The 19,383-nt window shown below is 41.0% G+C and overlaps 1 protein-coding gene across 16 annotated transcripts in view; it reads left to right on the top strand.

Annotated features, from left to right (window-relative positions):
• Nucleotides 1-19,383, top strand: part of LOC139407127 (adhesion G-protein coupled receptor G6-like) — a 60,072-nt gene that overhangs the window by 9,475 nt on the left and 31,214 nt on the right. For 5 of the 16 annotated variants that reach the window (XM_071150548.1, XM_071150546.1, XM_071150539.1 and 2 more), the window contains exons 3-5: nucleotides 2,020-2,367; nucleotides 4,511-5,113; nucleotides 10,307-10,372. In XM_071150548.1, coding sequence (XP_071006649.1) covers nucleotides 2,020-2,367; nucleotides 4,511-5,113; nucleotides 10,307-10,372 — 1,017 coding nt within the window. Of the gene's footprint in view, nucleotides 1-2,016; nucleotides 2,368-4,510; nucleotides 5,114-8,488; nucleotides 8,537-10,306; nucleotides 10,373-19,383 lie in introns of all 16 variants that reach the window. The other 11 variants (XM_071150547.1, XM_071150541.1, XM_071150545.1 and 8 more) reach the window with 6 other exon arrangements.

Genomic DNA, 19,383 nt, shown 5'->3' on the forward strand with positions numbered 1-19,383 from the left:
CGATTCTGACTGATTTTTTAAAAGAAGATACCCAGCCACTTTATCACATCACTTATCTTAGATTTTTGGGACTGTGCCAGGGTTATGAACCTGATGAATCATAGAGGCAAATGAGAGGGGCTCTCGTTCGCTCTGCGTTTCATCTTCCACTCAAACACTCCTAATGAAACCAGTGCACAGCGCCAGTATGCCACATTCAATTATGTTTCGGACGTTAATTGGATGTTTGGTAATCCCTTACACCCATAAGAATATAATATATTTAACTTGAAACACTATAATTGTATCAATCTGTTTTTATTTTATAGATACGTGTGGCTGTTACTTAGTATCATTTGTTAATTTTCAGTGGATAAGTGGATAATGGTTGCAGTTAGCTTCATATTTAGATTACAGGTAGATGTGGGATGCAGTTGACCTTTAAAGGTACAAGGTTCTGAAGCTAGTCTGGCTAGTCTGCCATGAATATCTATCATGTGATATGTATGAGAATGCTTGAGCCGTTGTTGGCAGTAATATTTTTTTCTTTGACTAGGCCTCACATATTAGGAGGTGTTTTTAGACTAAGGAACAGCCACTCTATGCTGTAATTCGGTCAGCCTGAGTGAGTGGATTTAGTTTTTAGGGCTCTCTTGACCCTCTCAGCTGAGAAGAGGGCACATGTTGGCAGGTATAACAGTGCCACAGGAGGACCAGGCTGTAATCTGAACCAGCATCAGTCATCCATTGTGGGGTGCATAACACTTCTAATGAGTCGATTTTCTGAAGCAAGGACAACTCTGGCCTGGAATCAGGCGATAAACAAAAACGTGTGGTTTTGGTAGGAATTGTTTCCAGTAATTGGAGATTTTGCTCTTACTGTTATAGAGAATTCCCTCGACCCTCTCCAAGGGTAGAATTCTCTGGATTGTTGCCATCCAGGTTTCCTGATCCCTGATTTGATTCAGTTTGTAGAGAAATGACACCGCAAAGGTAGCATTGTTCCTGCCTGTAAGCCATCAGCCACCAGGATCAGAGAGTTAGGTGAGCGAACGGGAACACCCAACATAACCACTGCTGATTCCCATTGTATGGGTTTCGTCCAGCGTTTGCCTTTTGATGTGTAATCCAAATTTGACTGACATTTCGTAGAGAAAGACTTACAGCTACAGAACATTTACTGTTGCTCACAATCAAGTTCAAACGTTGGATCAAGAAGCTTATGGAGAAGAGACAAAAACGGTTACTGGCCATATTGAGATTGCGGAATTGAATTCGGTCTTATTAAAGTTCTAGAAGACTGTATTACATCACCGAGTTAAATGACTGTTCTGAAAGAGATCCCGTCATTATGCAGGCTTTATGTGTTTTCTGACTGTACTACTTGTCTGCAGACCACTCTCATTTGTATTCACATTTAATGTTTGTTTATGCTAAATAGAATAGGCCGTCTTGTACTTTGTGTTGGATGCCGATCAAGAACGCCACTTGACCGACTTTAATTGCTCCGCAGTGGGTTTTTGCTCTTGAATGTTTCTGCCCCACTCCAATGTTTGCTATGGTTTTGGCTCACATATTAGACTGGCCTGGGTAAACAGAAGTCATTGTTTTCTGAGTGAAGATTTCTTTCCAGCCTATTAAACATTTTCTCTGCGCATAGTCTTCAGGTTACATTTAAACCATAGCTCTGGTATTTTATCATCTCAACATACATTTTTCAACTGCATGTGTAGTATGAGTAGCTTGTTTCCACTGACTTACTCTTGAATCTTTGCTACTCCTAATCGAAATCTCCTGTGAGTCTAAACCTGAGATGGTCCCTGTTGTCTGACTCTGTCACTGGTCCACTAACACAGTCTCTCTGACCTCTGACCTTATTACCTGGCCTTGCACTGTTGCACTACTGACCTGACTCCTCCTCCACTGCCTTACTTGTCCCTTGTCCTGTCCTGGTGTCCCCTGGTGTCTCCTGGTGTCTTCCTGTCCTCCCTGGTGCTGGGGTGTAGTAGTGACAACATGTCCCTGTTTTTGGTTCAGCAGTGTTGAGCTGTAGTAACTCCAACTGCGTTGTGGTGCTCAAGGACTCCCAGGGTGCATTCACCTCCCCCTGCTACCCACAAGATTACCCCAGTAGTCAGGCCTGCAAGTGGACTCTGCAGGCTCCAGCTGGATTCATTGTGCAAATAACCTTCCTCGACTTTGAGCTTGAGGAGGCCCTTGGGTGCATCTACGACCGCATCATTGTCAACACCGGCAACCAAGATGTTAAGTTTTGTGGCTTAACAGCCAAAGGACTGACGCTAAACTCCACCGGCAATGTGATGGAGGTGTCATTTAACTCAGACTTTAGCGTCCAAAAGAAAGGCTTCAGTGTCAGTTACAGGCAAGGTATGTTTTAAAGCAGGCAAGCCTTCTTTTCTGTTTACTTACTTCTGTTTTTACAGGTATATTTTTATGGTTACCTTGATTGTTAAGTTTATTATGATTATTATGATTCTTCTTATGTTTTGTCGTTGGAATGTTTGTACATGACATTTTCTTCTCTATTTTCAACGTGCTTATTTAGATGTTAATGTTTAGCCATGTCCTATGACTGTAAGCCTCATGGTATTTTTAAGTCATTCCCCAAAAGAAACATTACGCAAGTGTCAAACATCTCCGCCCTTCTACTAACCAAACAGCAACATGGCTCGGGACAAACATGTCTTCCATCCACTATGCTAACTTTAAAAAATTACACTTTTTTATAAAAATGTATTTCTGACACAATGCTGTGCTTCTCCCTTCAAAAATATTCAGTTCCCTTTTCTTAAATAGAAAGGACCCTAATAAGCACAGGCGACATGAAATAAAAATAATTTTGAAATTAGTAGTCAGAGAAACCAATGACAGGGTGAGTGAATGATAAAATTGAGTGTTTTATGGTGTTTAGCCTATATTCAGTTTATAGAATCCCAGTCCCAACCTTTATCTATGCACCATAAACCCTCCACATCAAAGAGGTACAGTAAACGTAATCGCACATAGCTCCTCCACCACATTATCCCTTCACATGGCCGAATCAATATAAATCTCTCCCAGCTTGAATATAACCTCTCATTCACAACGGGTCCAAGTGTGAATGAAGTGTCAGGGAATGGTACCCTAGCTTTCCAATGCCTTCAAATGATTCAATAACATTTTCTCAACATTTTACTGTGAGAGATTTTCAGCCAGCCATGTTGGAACATGGTATGCTTTGCATTATGCAAGCAAGAGGCTAAGGAAAACCGGCTTTGTGAGGTTTCCACAATGTTTGGTTCTAGTTGGCTCCTTTGTCGTCGCCAGGCATTGAGTATCAGTTTAAAGCATGTACATTGGATGAGCTAGATTGAGTTAGACGAGTTAGATTGAGTCATTTATACACCGCATCACATGAACCTTTGTTCTCCCACACCCATCAGTTGGGGTCTAAGCTCCTATTGCGTTTGGGCTCTGTGGTGGTATCCCAACCGTCAGGCGAACCTATTGAACTTGGCTTTCAACCTGTTGGCAGCCCAATGTCCTGCCTGGAGCTCTGGAATCATATGACGTTGTCACAGTGAGCCCTGGTCTTTCCGTACGGCTCGTAAAGCAGACCGGAGATCAACAACACAAACAAAGCCCTGCAGGACATATCAAAAAGGGCCTCTCAGCTGTGTCAAATCCTGATACCACATTCAAAGCTGAGCTGTGTTTTTCCATTCCAAATTGGCTGTCACTCTGGCAATGGGATGGCCAACAGCAACAAACCCGCCGACCAAATCTGAGCTTCCTTAAATTAAATGTCAGAAAGTATGGGATGAGCATATGTACATTTAAAAAGAATATAGCACTCCTTTTCTTGTTGAAAAGCCTCATTGACTGGTGGGAATGTGGAAATGGAGTGCTGGTTGACATTTAATCTTAGTGATAAGAGGTAGGCCTGAGATGTTAGAAGCTGAGGTCCCTGCCTAACTGGCACCGTTCATCCTCTGAACTGTGGAACACTGTCTGAAGTCAAATAATTATGATGTGGAAACGGTGTCTCGTTAGATGCAAATAGTGAATAATGACAGACAGCAGGAGAGTGACAAATGAGGATTATTCAACCTGTAGCCTTTGGATTCACACAGCATGAATTGGCCTTTCAGCATTCCTTTTGAATGCTGAAAGGATCATTTGTTTTGAAGTCAGAGTATGACTGTATAGCAGTAATGGCAGGTAAGTGGTGTGTTTACCCAGACATACTGTATGTTATTAGTCGCATCGGGCTTTAGACAAGATGTTCTGTACAGTTTGTTAGAGCCCCTGGTTCTACTGAACATCTGACAGTCATCTAATGCAGTGGTTCCCAACTCCAATCCAGGAGAACCACAGTGTTCCAGCCCAGCACTAACGTTGATTCAACTGATCAAAGGCTTATGATTAGTTGATGACTTGATTGGTTGAATCAGGTGGTTGTGAGTCCTTAGGCCTGTAGTTGAACAACACTTTGTTCTCTAATGCTCTTCTTTCTACCTGTGTGCTGTAGTTGCCGTGGCGCTAAGGAACCAGAAGGTCACAGTGTCCAACGGCGCAGGCAAAGTGGTCCAAGTCTCCAACTCGGTGACCATACCTACCCTTCAGCAGTTCACCGTGTGCTTCGAGATAGCCCGGCCCAACCAAAAGAGCAAGGAGACTATCTTCTCTTACACCCGGCTAGAGGACAGCAGCGGTGAAGAAGCCCTCAGCTTCGGAAATAACCAGGATAGAATGGCGCTGGTCATGAGTAACGAGACATGTCTGATAGACTCTATCCTCAACGCCTCAGACTTCACTTCCACCATGAAGCAATTCTGTCTCACGTGGGCCTCCACCACAGGCAAAGTGACCCTCTACTTCAACAGCAACTACAGGGTCAAGACCTGCTCCAACACGATTGGGCACTCGGTGGGGGCTGGGGGGCTCTTCAGGCTGGGGTCCCATAGCAGCTTTGATGGGACCATCTATAACTTCCGCCTGTGGGATTATGCCATGGACATGACACAGCTGGTCGCCCTCACCTGTGATGCCGTCGGCAACGTCATCGACTGGGACAACAGCTTCTGGGACATCCCCTCTTCACTGGCACAGACGGACAGCGCACTGAGCTGCAGTAAGTATCCCAATATAGTCATCCTCAACACACGGGTCTATTGTATTTATGATTACTGATTTCCAGTCAGCAGAACTTCTGAAAATAATAATTGTTATTATTCAAAAGAGTTTGACTGACAATAGTCTTTATGTTGTTATTGGGACAATTTCATGGTCCATTAGTAACAGCTAATGCATACCAGTTATGAGAGTGACGAAAATGACATCAAAATCCTTAGTAACTCAAACAGTCCAAGGTTATCGAAACTGCTTAGGGAGATGAAAGCAGCAGGACAAAGATATGCTCGATGTCTCTAACAATGATAGTATTAGGAATCTGTTTGTAGCCACAGCAAAGGAGCCAAGGATGTCGGGATATGTCTGCCCAACCGCCCGGAGCCGACTAGAAAATGGCGCTGTGTGTGGTTTAGCTGGGGAAAGTATGAAGTGCAGAATCATGCATTTCTCCAACCCATTATAAGGCTCACAGGAACACACACACATAGGCCCCATGGCTGAGGAAACGTTTTACCTAGCCCCGTTCCTAAAACACTATCTGCTCTGCCACAGCTTTGGCCTGAGAGCTCGTGAAAGAGAGGGGTGTTCAGAGGACTTTTAAGACCAAATGGTAGGAGTTCCCTTCCCAGTGCTAAGCTCTCCCTTTCACAAAGGTGCACAGAGAAAGATGCCTGTCTCTCTGAACATTAGCTCGCTCTGTGTTAGTCTTGGAACTGCTCATGGGTGTGGATGATCTGGAACAACCAACTCCCCTTGGGTACTCTTTGAGTTTACATCTCTGCTTCTGCTCCAGTTGAAAATCATGCACACCAGATGTTAAAAACGATAGGCTAGTTCTCCTATACTGTACACTGTTTAGAGGAGTAGGGTAAACAATATACTGTTGTTAGGGCTGTGATGGTCATGGAATGTTGGATGACGGTAATTAATCACCGCGGTCAATGTCATATCCGTTTGAATAGCAAAATAATAATAATAATAATAAAATAATAAATAATAAATAAATAAAATATATGTTCTACTTTGGTCTTGACTTCATGTGCCGCCATAGAAGTGTAATTCATCATTTGGGCGTCCCCATTCTAGTCAATGATGTCATAATGGGTGGATTGGTGGCCATCCCGCGTGTACCCATAGGAGCAAAGCAGGAAGTAAAAGCAGGAAATGTACCCATCATGTGTGCTGTGATTTGTTGATTCAACTGACATTACAAAAACTACATTCAATTGTATGAGCCACATCAGTTAACATCATTTGAATGAACATTCTACATTTCAGCAAGGAGTAACAAAGTTTAATCAAAGATGATATATTATATTGACAAGATAGCCGGATGACCGATATAAAAATGGAAATACATGCACTCAATGATTTAAGGCAGGTGAGATCAGGTGGGACCATTCTAGCCAATGAGAGGACAGATACACGTGTGAACAACAGGCAAAACTAAGTAATTTTTCTTAAAGTTGCCAGAATGCCACGTGCATCCACTTACAGTAGTATATCAGTACATTTGTGACAGCCTAAACATTACGAAATGTATATTCGATCAAATAAGCCTCAAGTAAGTCATAGACCTCCATACAAAAAAAGGGCTTATCTCACGCAGACAGATTTTGGGCGGAGTAAATCCTCTCGCTTCGCCTTTTCCTCTCTGATTTCATCAAGTTCTTAAGAGTCAACCGCACTAATGCCCCACCACCTGTCTTCAGTTAGCTGTTCCTTTCACAAAAAAATAACAAAATAAGCGGTTATGACAGTTATTTATTTTCATGACAGTCTTTTTTCATAACTGTCGGTTACAGGGTTATATGGTAATTGTGCCAACTCTAACTGTTGTTTGAGTATTGTCGTGGAAATTCTTACACAGGGACACTCGAAGTCAGTCTTAATGAATCATTGTTTATTGTCAGCGTGCTGGAGAGGTTCCAACCATCTCAACGCACCATAGTACACATGTCAATCAGGAGCTCTGCCTGGGCAGACCCAGCAGTTGTCTTATATTAGCGCCATACACAGTGAAATTATAGTTACATGATTTAGCATAATTAATGAATCATTACTGTTTTGTTTCATTCATGTGACAGACCAATACTGTTTCATAACATGTGACAGACCAACACCTCACAAGGCTTCTTCTTTCTAAGCCGAGACCTTGAAACTGAGATATATTTTGTTCGTTCTCAAAGCAAGGTCTGGGTGTACTGCCAAATTGAAGCTACTGATAGTGAGGATTTGTACAGTTAGCCACTTGAATGAACACAGAAATTGGTTCATAAAACAGCACATGAATAGAACACAGAAATTAGTTATAAGAGAAGCACAAACATTAAAATTACATTACATTATATCATCTCTATAGTAGCGGACTAAACTCCCCTTCATGGTGAAGGAAGTTTTGGAGGGGATCAGAGACAAGGCTTTGTGGAATTCAGCTCCAACTACATCAATTCGCCAAAGGTTAATACTTAAAAAAATGTAAATTATGAAATACCCACTTTTTTTACTTATGTTTGTCCTCTGTAGTTGTGTGCCTTTCCTTGTTTGCTGAAATACATATTTTTTCTATAAACGTTATTCAAATACAACCACTGACGGTTTGCTCATTGCTGTTGCTCTAAGATGGCAACTCAGCGCCAAAACGCATGTGCCAATTGAATCTCAAAAAGGAAACTGTTGCATCCCCGGTTAAAGGAAGTGGGTTCTTTTTAGTTCTTGCAAAGAGAAACTCGACAGCATTAACATCACGAAGATGGTTATTTACAACATGACAGCAGATTCAACATAGCCTGTTCCAAGCTGAGTTCATCTGCACCCTCTCAAAGGTAGCACACTTGAATACTCTGGCCAACAACCAATGAGGACCTGTCAATTAAGCTATGCGTATCCAATCAGATACATGTTTCCAATATCACGCACTGAACACGCACATACTATTTTAACCAGATGTGCATGATAACATGCTGTTTATCTCTCAAACTCTACAGAAACAGTCAGTGGTTATATTTAATGAACATTTATTGAAAAAGTATGGATTTCAGCAAACAAAGAAAGGGACGCAACTACAGAGGACAAACATAGGTAAATAGTAAGAATTTCACAATTTACATTTTTTTTAAAGTATTGACCTTGGGCAAATCAATGTAATCTGAGCTGAATTCCAAAAAGCCCGGTCTCTGCTCCACGCAGTCGGTAGAGTTCACCAGAAACCTAACTTAGCTTATTAAACATGTGTTAACTTATTAATTAGTCAATAAATGCTTTGCTCTGCCCACATGAGTTTGTTTACATGTCACTGGCTGATGCAGCTGCTGCTTAACAATTGCCTGTGTCTGATTGCTATGATACCTACTAATGTCAAGTCTTCTCTTTACAGTCTGTTTCCCACATTGCATACACTTAACAACGGCTGCTCCATCTAGTGGTGAGTGTGCTGCTAACAACCTGATTGCTTCGTGAAAGCTGCTTGCCTGAGTACCATGCAAGAGGATGCATGTGAAATACGGTGCTAACCACTATAAAGTGTAGACTTTGCGTTTCCCAGGAAACAGAGAGATTAGTCATATTATGGATTCACTTTCTACCAAGCCTTTGGACGTAACATGTCAATGATACATTCTAAGTTTGATTCATCTACAGTCAATATACACAAATAGACGATTGTTAGTATTGTGTCGTGCATCGAAAGCCTCCATTCAAGGCAAACCAGGTAAAGTTCTAAGTTATTTTTTTGCTTGCAGACTTTGTGTCGTGACATAACAAGGCTCTTCTGCATGACGCAAGTCGACCAGCAGTGATACTCTTGCTAATTATCCGTCTGTCCTTGCTTTGAATAACATCAATGTACTGTATCTGCCTGCCTCGTCTTTCCAGGGCTTCTCATGCTGGAAGAACATTTACTTTTTTACAAGACCAGACAGTGACTTCTTAGGAACTAGCATGTAAACCCCCCTCCCCCCCTGTACACTGTGAACGTCAGTGATGATGTTGGCAGGAGGCTGAGGGGCCCAAACTTTAGTTTAGATATTCTGGTTGGTAGTCTGGTTGGCCAGCAGTGTGGCGCGCAAAGCTATAGTTGTAGTCTACCTGGGGGAAACTAGCTCTGGGCTAATTATCAGGCTTGTGAAGAGGACTGGCCCAGTGAAGCTCTTTGGGTCTCCTTTCATCTCTCTGTGAGGTCAGTGGGGGAGTGACTGTCTGCATGGCTACACTCTGTCAGAGATCCATTACCCGCTGAGTCTACACATTCCTCATAGTCCTGGCCCAGGCACGATGGGGTAGTTTAGTTTTGTGGGTCTACTAGTTCAGATATATGGAATAGCACTAGCCATTCATAAACATTCCCTAAAGGCACAAGACCTTTTGGGTGGGAGTTATGGGTACTGGCCTGGGAGTGACAAGAGAGACTAGTTTCTTAAGTTTCACTTCAATGATTCCAACTCTGCAGTGCATGAGGTAATAGTTGAAGATTGAAGACTGGAATCCACGGTCCACGAGAACAATGGTTCACTGGACCATAAGACAGTCCCAATAATGACAACTCACATCCACTAACTGATATTAAAGAAGCACTCTCTCTCCTCTGACAAGTCATTACTTTTCATTGCCAGCGATTATCATAATTATTAGCCATGTCCATCGAGTCCAGGTGGGCCTGTCTCGCAGTGTTCTGCTCTGAGCACTTTCGTGTACAACAGCATTAGCAAATATGTGAGGGGGGGGCAAACAAAGCAGCATTCATCGCTGTATCACAAAGTGTTGCATATTTTATACGACAGAGGAGGTGTTGGCGGTAGGAATGGGCACAGCTTCAGAACAGTGGGTAAAAGATCAAACTCCCTGCCCTTTTCAACAAGATGACAAATATTCAGGCTTATGAAATTCCAACATTTATTTGGCAGATCATACTGAATATTTATTGAGAGTTCTGGATCACATACCAGTCTGAGAGCATGTAGCTAGCTGAGCTGAGCAGCTGCGGAGAATACTGTCAATCCTGTTACAATGGAGGTACCTAATACCCAGGGCCGAAGTCGTGCCAAATCTTTATTTTTCATGAATTTATCATGTGTGGGATTGTACTGAAATTAATATAAAGCTGCATAGAGTTGTTTGTGTTCTCTTTAACCTCTCACCATTGGAAATGCTGTTGATAATGGTGATTTAACATGTTTATTTCCAATCCACTTTGAAGGTACCTCTGTACCCGTCTATACATCACAAACCACCAGCTGTGCCTCTCCTGGACTGGGCTGCCCAGGTAGGAAACCAATGACTGTTACACATGTCAATAATTTACAACAGACCGTACAATGGTTATTAAGCACCCCCCAATCATACACTATCATTCTTATTACATATGAGTTCATATTGATTAATAACCAACATACATACCATTTTACCCATCTCACCTCTAATGTGTGTTTGTGTGTTATCTCCCTTTTTCTGTATTATTCATCATATTATCTTAGACATATTGACATACAGTATGCCATCATGTTAATAGGCACACGGTACAACAGTCTTTCTCCTCAACGTCACTTTGCAGTCTTGACCATGTTATCAATTCCATAACAAGACTATGACGTCATTTTATGCAGTCTTTGTGGAAAGAAACGACACACCTAGTGTATCAACCCACTATCTCATTCACCCAGTAGTGCGTACACTGGAAACACACTCTCTGTACCCATTCACCCAGTAGTGTGTACACTGGAAACATACTCTCTGTACCATTCACCCAATAGTGTGTACACTGGAAACATACTCTCTGTACCCTGGTCTCCTTGTTAAGGGACCCTCCAAACCTTGTTATTTGCCATAAAGCTTCCAAATTCAACTGAAGAACCATGAGAAGTAGACTTACCATTCCGTGGGGAGAGAGAGAAAGTAGCGGGGAGGGAGAGAATGGGGAAATTAGTGTTCCTGTCCAGTTTGACCACTGTTCTGGATGAGGTCACAGCTGCAGAGATGATGCAGAGTTTATGGACTCTGCTCTTCATAGACATCAGCTACAGATGCATGTTGACTGATAAGCGACACTTCCCCAAAAGTAGGTTCTCTCCCGGCGAGCAAATCTATTAAGCGTTGTGAGATGATGGATTGAGACAGCTATTTGAAGGTTAACTCTTATATGCTTTGCTTATGAGAAAAACCCCTGTGACAGACTTTGCTGTAGAATCAACAAGGTGATTGGATGGAAATAAATGAGACTAGGAAGGAAGAGGGTGACCTCTTGAAGACCAGCACTGTGGCTTATGATGGCCCAGAGTATACAGTTGAAGTCGGAAGTTTACATACACCTTAGCCAAATACATTTAAACTCAGTTTTTCATAATTCCTGACATTTAATCCTAGTAAAAATTCCCTGTTTTAGGTCAGTTAGGATCACCACTTTATTTGAAGAATGTAAAATGTTAGAATAATAGTAGAGAGAATTATTTATTTCAGTTTTTATTTCTTTCATCACATTCCCAGTGGGTCAGAAGTTTACATACACTCAATTAGTATTTGGTAGCATTGCCTTTAAATTGTTTAACTTGGGTCAAATGTTTAGGGTAGCCTTCCACAAGCTTCCCACAATGAGTTGGGTGAATTTTGGCTCATTCCTCCTGACAGAGCTGGTGTAACTGAGTCAGGTTTGTAGGCCTCCTTGCTTGCACACACTTTTTCAGTTCTGCCCACACATTTTCTATGGGATTGAGGGCTTTGTGATAGCCACTCCGATACCTTGACTTTGTTGTCCTTAAGCCATTTTGCCACAACTTTGGAAGTATGCTTGGGGTCATTGTCCATTTGGAAGACCCATTTGCTATCAAGCTTTAACTTCCTGACTGATGTCTTGAGATGTTGCTTCAATATATCCACATAATTTTCCATCCTCATGATGCCATCTATTTTGTGAAGTGCACCAGTCCCCCCTGCAGCAAAGCACCCCCACAACATGATGCGGCCACCCCCGTGCTTCACGGTTGGGATGATCTTCTTTGGCTTTCAAGCCTCCCTCTTTGTCCTTCAAACATAACGATGGTCATTATGGCCAAACAGTTCTATTGTTGTTTGATCAGACCAGAGGACATTTCTCCAAAAGTACAATCTTTGTCCCCATGTGCAGTTGCAAACCGTAGTCTGGCTTTTTTATGGAGGTTTTGTAGCAGTGGCTTCTTCCTTGCTGAGCGGCCTTTCAGGTTATGTCGATATAGGACTCGTTTTACTGTGGATATCGATACTTTTGTACTTGTTTCCTCCAGCATCTTCACAAGGTACTTTGCTGTTGTTCTAGGATTGATTTGCACTTTTCGCACCAAAGTACGTTCATCTCTGTTCAAATATTTTTCATTGAACACACACAAGAATGGTGTATAGGTATGTATAAAAGACAAGTATGCAATTCTTATCTAAACATAAAAGAGCAGACAGAAACAACAAGACCCAGAGTATTTGGGTACAAAACAAATAATACAAAACAAGACATACAGAACAAAGACAGGTAGAAAGAAAGAGGGTAGATGTCCCCCCCCCCCCCCCCCCCCCAACTGCTCGGGTGCCGGGGCAAACATATGCTGCCCAAAGGTAGATTGAAATATTACAATTGAGAGTGCGTTAATATGTACAAATTCACAGCGCCGACTGGTCCAAGTAAGAGAGGAAAGGCTGCCAGATTTGATCAAATGTTGATCATTTATTGTTCAGAATATATCTAATTCTTTCTAAGTGTACAGTGTATGATATCATAAATAGGACTGGTGGAGTTATGTCACACATGCAGCTAACACAGACATATGGAAATGTCTGCTCTACCAAAAATTACAACCAATTAATTGCAGCATTACCACAAAAACGGAAGAGGCAAGTAGAAGGGGAAAAAAGTAAGGAACTTGTATGTCGGCCATGTATTAAAGAACATAAATGGTTAAAGAAAAGTGTGATAAATAAAAACATATACCAATTTCATTTAAGGACCAAAAAACTGACAGCTGTGCCATATAAATTGAAAAATAGTTGGGAAGAGATTTTTGATGTACCCATTCCATGGCACATGGTTTATGAATTGATACGCAAAACAACGGCGGATTCAAAACTTCTAATTTTTCAATATAAATTACTATACAAAATTCTTGCAACTAATAGAATGTTATATATATGGGGGATACAATCTTCCCAGCTCTGCAGATTCTGTGAGGAGGCAGAGTCATTAGATCATTTATTTTGGTATTGTCCATATGTAGCTCGTTTTTGGTCACAGGTCCAGGAATAGCTGAAGAATTGCAACATTTGCCTAGAACTAACGCTACAGAAAGCAATACTGGGTGATTTGAAAAGCCATAGTCAATCAATCAATAATATAATAATTATTTTAGCAAAAATGTTTATTTTTAATTTACAATCTGTAGAATCTATGAGAATAGATTCAATTCTTTTGTGAAGCATCACAGCACAGTTGAGAAATATATGGCAAATAGAAATTTGAAATGGATGATGTGGAGGGATAGATGGGAGGGGTTGAATGGAGCTGAAGGGTGGGACTAATAACAAGATAAACAATGTAAAGCATTAGGGATCTGTAAAATGTATATAGGTTCGGAACTTCTGTGAAATAGCATAGTTACAAATATAAATCAAACTGGATGGACATCAGAAATAGAGGAAGGACTAAGAACAAACAAGAGAGAACTATTGTAAAGTAGACTGCGTCTGTAAAATGTGTATAAGATGTATAAATTGAAGATAAAAGCAGAAGTGTTTATTAGTTTACTCCAATTGGGGGATCGGCGGTAGGGTTTGCGGGGAATAATAATAAAGGTATATTCTTTTAAAAAGTATGTATGTCTATATAGGTATGTGTATGTATATATGTGTATATGTATGCATATACGTATGTATGCATGCGTGTATGGATATATATATATTTACCAAAAAATAAAAACAATTTTAAAAAATTGTTAAAGTCTAGTGTTTGCCAATTCGCTGAGCCATAATTTGGTAGAGGGTGCTTCCCTCCTTGTCCAAAACACTAAGATTAATTTCTTTGCCGAAATGAGACTGTAAGAGATGAGTTGTTTTGGGGGGTTGGTTAATCCTTTTAGGGAATCAGACACTCCCAGGATTATCAGAAGCGGGTCTGGGTCAACGGAAGTCTCCAGAACTTCAGAGAGGATCCTAAAAATCCCACACCAATAACCATACAATTTAGAGCATAGGGCAAAGCAGTGGAGTAGTGAACCCTGCACAGCCTGACATTTATCACACATAGGGGATGTATCAGGAAATATCCTATGCAGTTTAGTTTTGGAATAGTGTAATCTGTGTAATACCTTGAATTGTATGAGACGATGTCTGGAGTTAATTGAGCAGGTGTGGATATACTCCAAGCCATCTTCCCAGTCTGCACAGAAATGTCAGTCCCTAGTTCTTCCTCCCATTTTTCCTTAATTGCATCTGTAGAAGGTGTGCTAACAGATTGAAAAGCGTCATATAGACCAGATATCAGTTTGTTTGAGGTGGGGCATATTTTTATTCATCCGTCAAACATGGAAGGTTTAGCATTCCCAAATGTCGGGACGTGTTTTCTAACATAGTCTCTAATTTGTAGGTATCTGAAAAAGTTACTTCTGGGAAGATTATACATTTTACTCAGCAACGCAAAGGAGGCAAAGGTCCCTTCTATATATAGATCCCCTAAGGTATTTATCCCTAGCTCTCCCCATCACTCAAAGGTGTTATCAAGGTTAGAGGGGGAAAATGAGGGATTCCTCGCAACAGGGAGCATGAATGATATTGGTCTAAGGTCAAAGTGGACTTTAATTTACTTCCAGATTTGGACTGTGCTATGTATAATAGGATTGTTACTATAAAGTGACATCTCCAGATTGACAGGCGACAAAATCACAGTGCCAATAGAGAAGGGGTGACACTCCTCACGCTCCATACTAAGCTAACTGGATGACAGAAGTGCGTAAAAATGCAACAGCCCGGAGGTTAGCGGCCCAATTGTAAAATATCAAATTTGGGAGAGACAATCCTCCTTCCATCTTGGATTTACAGAGGTGTTTTTTACCTATCCTGTGTGTTTTATAATCCCAGATGAATGGATTGATAATTGAGTCCAGTTGTTTATGAAAGGACTTAGGTATGAATACTGGGATGTTCTGGTATAGGTAGAGCAGTTGTGGGAGGAAGATCATTTTAATGGCAATAATTCTTCCGAGCAGGGAAATTGGGAGTGTTCTCCAAAATAGTATGTTTGTCTTTAGTTTTTGCATCAGAGATTGGAAATTCTCTTTAAATAGTGAGGAGTATTGTTTGGTAACTACAATTCCTGGGTAGGTAAATTTTTCTGAAGATAACTTAACTGTAAGATATTCTAGCCAAGAGGTGTTTTGCAACCGTATGTGAATTAATTCGCTCTTGTTCCAATTTATTCTGTATCCCGAGAAGGTACCAAACAAATTAATCACATCAAGAATAGCTGGGATACTAGTTTGGGGTTCTGTTACATAGAGGAGAATGTCATCTGCGTATAGGGAAATCTTATTTAGAGTATATTTAGTATTATAGCCGTGTATTGCTGCATGAGATCTGATGGCCTGAGCGAGAGGTTCAATAATTAGAGCAAAGAGCATAGGCAACAGCGCACAACCCTGCCTTGTCCCTCAATAAAGGTTCAATCAGGGCGACAATGATTGGTTAGTGAGTATTCTCGCACAGGGATTCCTATATAAAAGATGGATCCAATTTATGAACCCATCTCCAATATTACATTTCTGTAGGACCCTGAATAGATAGGACCACTCAACTTGGTCAAAGGTCTTTTTGGCATCAAGAGATATAACGGCAAGGTCCACGTTAGGTAACCTCTGAGAATACATAATGTTGAAGAGGCGCCTGAGATTGAAGAATGAGTTTCTGTTAGGGATAAAGCCGGTCTGGTCTGAATGGACCAATTTGCCAATTAAAGTGCTAAGCCTGTTAGCCAGAGTTTTTGCTAAAATCTTTTTGGTCTGTATTAAGAAGAGATATTGGTCTATGACCCTACCTCTTCTGGATCTTTACCCTTCTTATGTATTATTGTAATGAACGCCTCATCCAAAGTAGAGCTCCATCCTCATTGGCCTGAACCAACATTTTGTACAGGTAGAGAGAGAGCATGTTGCTGAATGTGTTATAGAATTCACCAGGGTATCCATCTGGGCCCGGGGTCTTGCCACTCTTTAGAGATGTAATTGTTTCTTGAATTTCTCCAAAAGATATTTCCTTATTCGGGAAGTTGGAATCTTCCTGGTTCAAGGCAGGGAGATTACAGTCCCCCAAAACGTTTTGCATAATTAAGGGGTTAGGATCCACTTTAGATGTATATAGAGTCTCGTAAAACTGATGGAATCTGTCATTGATGTCTTTGGGGGAAGAGAGTAATTCCCCAGATGCAGATTTAACTTTGTGAATCATTCGGTCACTCAAATTTTTTCGAAGTTGTCTGGCGAGTAATTTGTGTGGTTTGTCACCAAACTCAAAATATTTTTGCTTGGCATAGAGAAAAGATTTATACATTTTAGCTGAGAGAATCTGATTATATTCCAATTTTAAAGAGGTATTTTTTTTATGTTTCTCCATAGATGGATGGCTAGCATTCTCCCTATCCAGTAAGTGAATTTGTCTCTCCAATTCTACCAATTTTTCTCTGTTTTGCCTACTCCTGGCAGTCTGAAAGGAGATGATACAGCCTCTCAAATAAGCCTTCAGTGTTTCCCACAATAATGCTGGGGAAGTCTCTGTGTTGTCGTTGGTATCAAAGAAAAATGTAATTTGGTCTTTAAGATGTTCACAGAATGTTGATTCTGTGAGGAGCTGAGGATTCAACCTCCAGACCCTCTCGTTTGGTACGATGTCACCCAATCTCAGGGAGAAGGTGAGTGGACTGTGGTCAGAGATTATAATCTATGATACCTCACATTACAGGTATATTGGGGTCATTTCGCATCAACCAAAAAGTAGTCAATTCGAGTATAAACATTGTGAACATGAGAGTAAAAGGAGTATTCCCTACCCGTAGGGTTAGAGATCCTCCATATATCAAATAAGTTAGATTTTTTTATGTAGGTTTTCAAGAATTTGCTTGAATAGGAGGTAGGGGTACGCCGGGTAGAGGATCTATCCAAATATTGGTCTAGCACGCAGTTAAGGTCCCCTCCAATGACCAAATTAGTATTGGAGATATCTGAAATCAAAGCAAGGACTCTTTTGAAAAAAGAGGGGTTATCAATGTTTGGCCCATAGATATTTAGTAGAGTTACAGAAGTAGAGTGGATCTCTCCTATTACGATGACATAATGACCCTCTTTATCCGCAATAGTGGTTTTATGTAGAAACGGAATTCCTTTCCGTACCAGAATCGCTGTGCCTCTCGTTTTGGCGGAGAAGTTAGAATGAAACACTTGACCCACCCACCTACATTTAAGTCTGCTACGAGAATTGTTTTTCAGATGGGTTTCTTGCAAAAATATAATATCAGACGAGAGTGCTTTCAAGTGGGCTAGGACCTTGCCTCTCTTAATTGGTTCATTTAAACCCTTGACATTCCAGGAAGTAAATGTAAGCCTCTCGTTTGTAGTTCCTATGGTGGCCTGCATAACATGTAACTCACTAAAAAGGTAAGAGAGTGCACCAAATCATCACAATCAGCATATGTAGCACCAACACCCGAGCAGTATTCAACCGACCCCTCCTCCTACAAGCACCTTTGCTCTCCACCCTGTACCCCAACTTTCCCCAACATTTACCCCCCCCCCCCTCAACCCACCTTTAACAGGCATACAAATAGGAGAGAAAAAAAATAGAAAAATTAAAATAATAAACACATTGTCTGGCCGATGCCAAAAATGCATGGCACGACCTCGAACAAGAGGTAAAACAAAAATAAAATCCCAACTATACGTTCACCTCTCACTATCCTAGAACTTCTACTAACATATGAACTGAGGAGGCTCCTGCAAATAAAGTGTTCAATTAGCATCTAATAAACCTAAACAGAATAAGTTGCAACTTAAACATATTGCGCACTTAAGTGTCATCTTGGGTCAATCCCTGAGATAAGCAAGATATAGCATCGCAAGATTATATTGCTAAGCAATGCTGGTCTAAACATAAACCATCAGCCACCGACATAGACAGCAGTACATTTACATATTGTGAGTTAGGAGATCGGAACAAGGATTTTGCTAAATTAAATGTACCCCCATCAAAAAAATATATAAATAAAAAAATATATATACATATATTAGTTAATTAATTAATTCATTATATATATATATATATATATATATATATAAATAATAAAAATATACATATATACATACATACATACATATATATATCTACACAAACATTCATGCCCCAAAATAATAATCTATACTAATTTAAAATATACACATACATAATAATAGTAAAATGCTAAGAGACATTTTTTTTTATAATAACAAAGTACAAATAACAGAACCACAGAAGGCTGTTGGGAATCTAATTGGGAGAGCGGCCCACGGCTATGACAGAAGCAGAACGGCACAAAACACCAACTTGCTATCCAGGTGTCTGTGTCTGCCCCTCCCTAACCACCACCACCACCACCAGTCCCCTGCAAGCAATAAATAAATGGTATGGTAATAAGAATAATGTAAGAATTGAGAAATAAATAATGAAACAAAACAAAATGGGGGAATGTAAGTATATTCATCCGAAAGTGTCAATGATTAAACCTGGAAGGCCACCCAAACAGGTTTCACCAGCTATGGTATAGTATGGATTCGAGTCCATGAGCAGACCCTAACACACAATGACAAGGCTCTCTAACCCGTACGGGGGATTGGTGTATAAAATTCTCTGCGTCCAAAACCGAGGAGAGACAAATCTTCTCACTGGAAGGAGGGGTAATTCTGAACCTAGCAGGGAAGAGCAAGGCTGGGCGAAGATGGAGTTTGTAAAGTTTGGTCAAGACATCTCTGTAGCCGGCGCGATTCTTTGCCACATCGGGTGCATAATCCTCAGAGACACGGAATGGATGTCCTTTATGTAACAGGTTACCCCTCATTCGAGCCTCGCGCAGGATCAGATCCTTGGTCTTGAAACTGTGACAACAGATGATTACTGGGCGAGGACGTTGGCCCGGTCCAGCTGGGGATCCGAAGCCAAAACATCCGACCCCAGTGCATCCCTCAATAGCTTGGCGAAGAAGTCGGTGGGGCGAGACCCAGCCTCCACCCCCTCTGCCAGACCAACAAC

Source organism: Oncorhynchus clarkii, chromosome 4 (genome assembly GCF_045791955.1).
Source record: "Oncorhynchus clarkii lewisi isolate Uvic-CL-2024 chromosome 4, UVic_Ocla_1.0, whole genome shotgun sequence".
NCBI classification, from domain to species: Eukaryota; Metazoa; Chordata; class Actinopteri; order Salmoniformes; family Salmonidae; genus Oncorhynchus; species Oncorhynchus clarkii.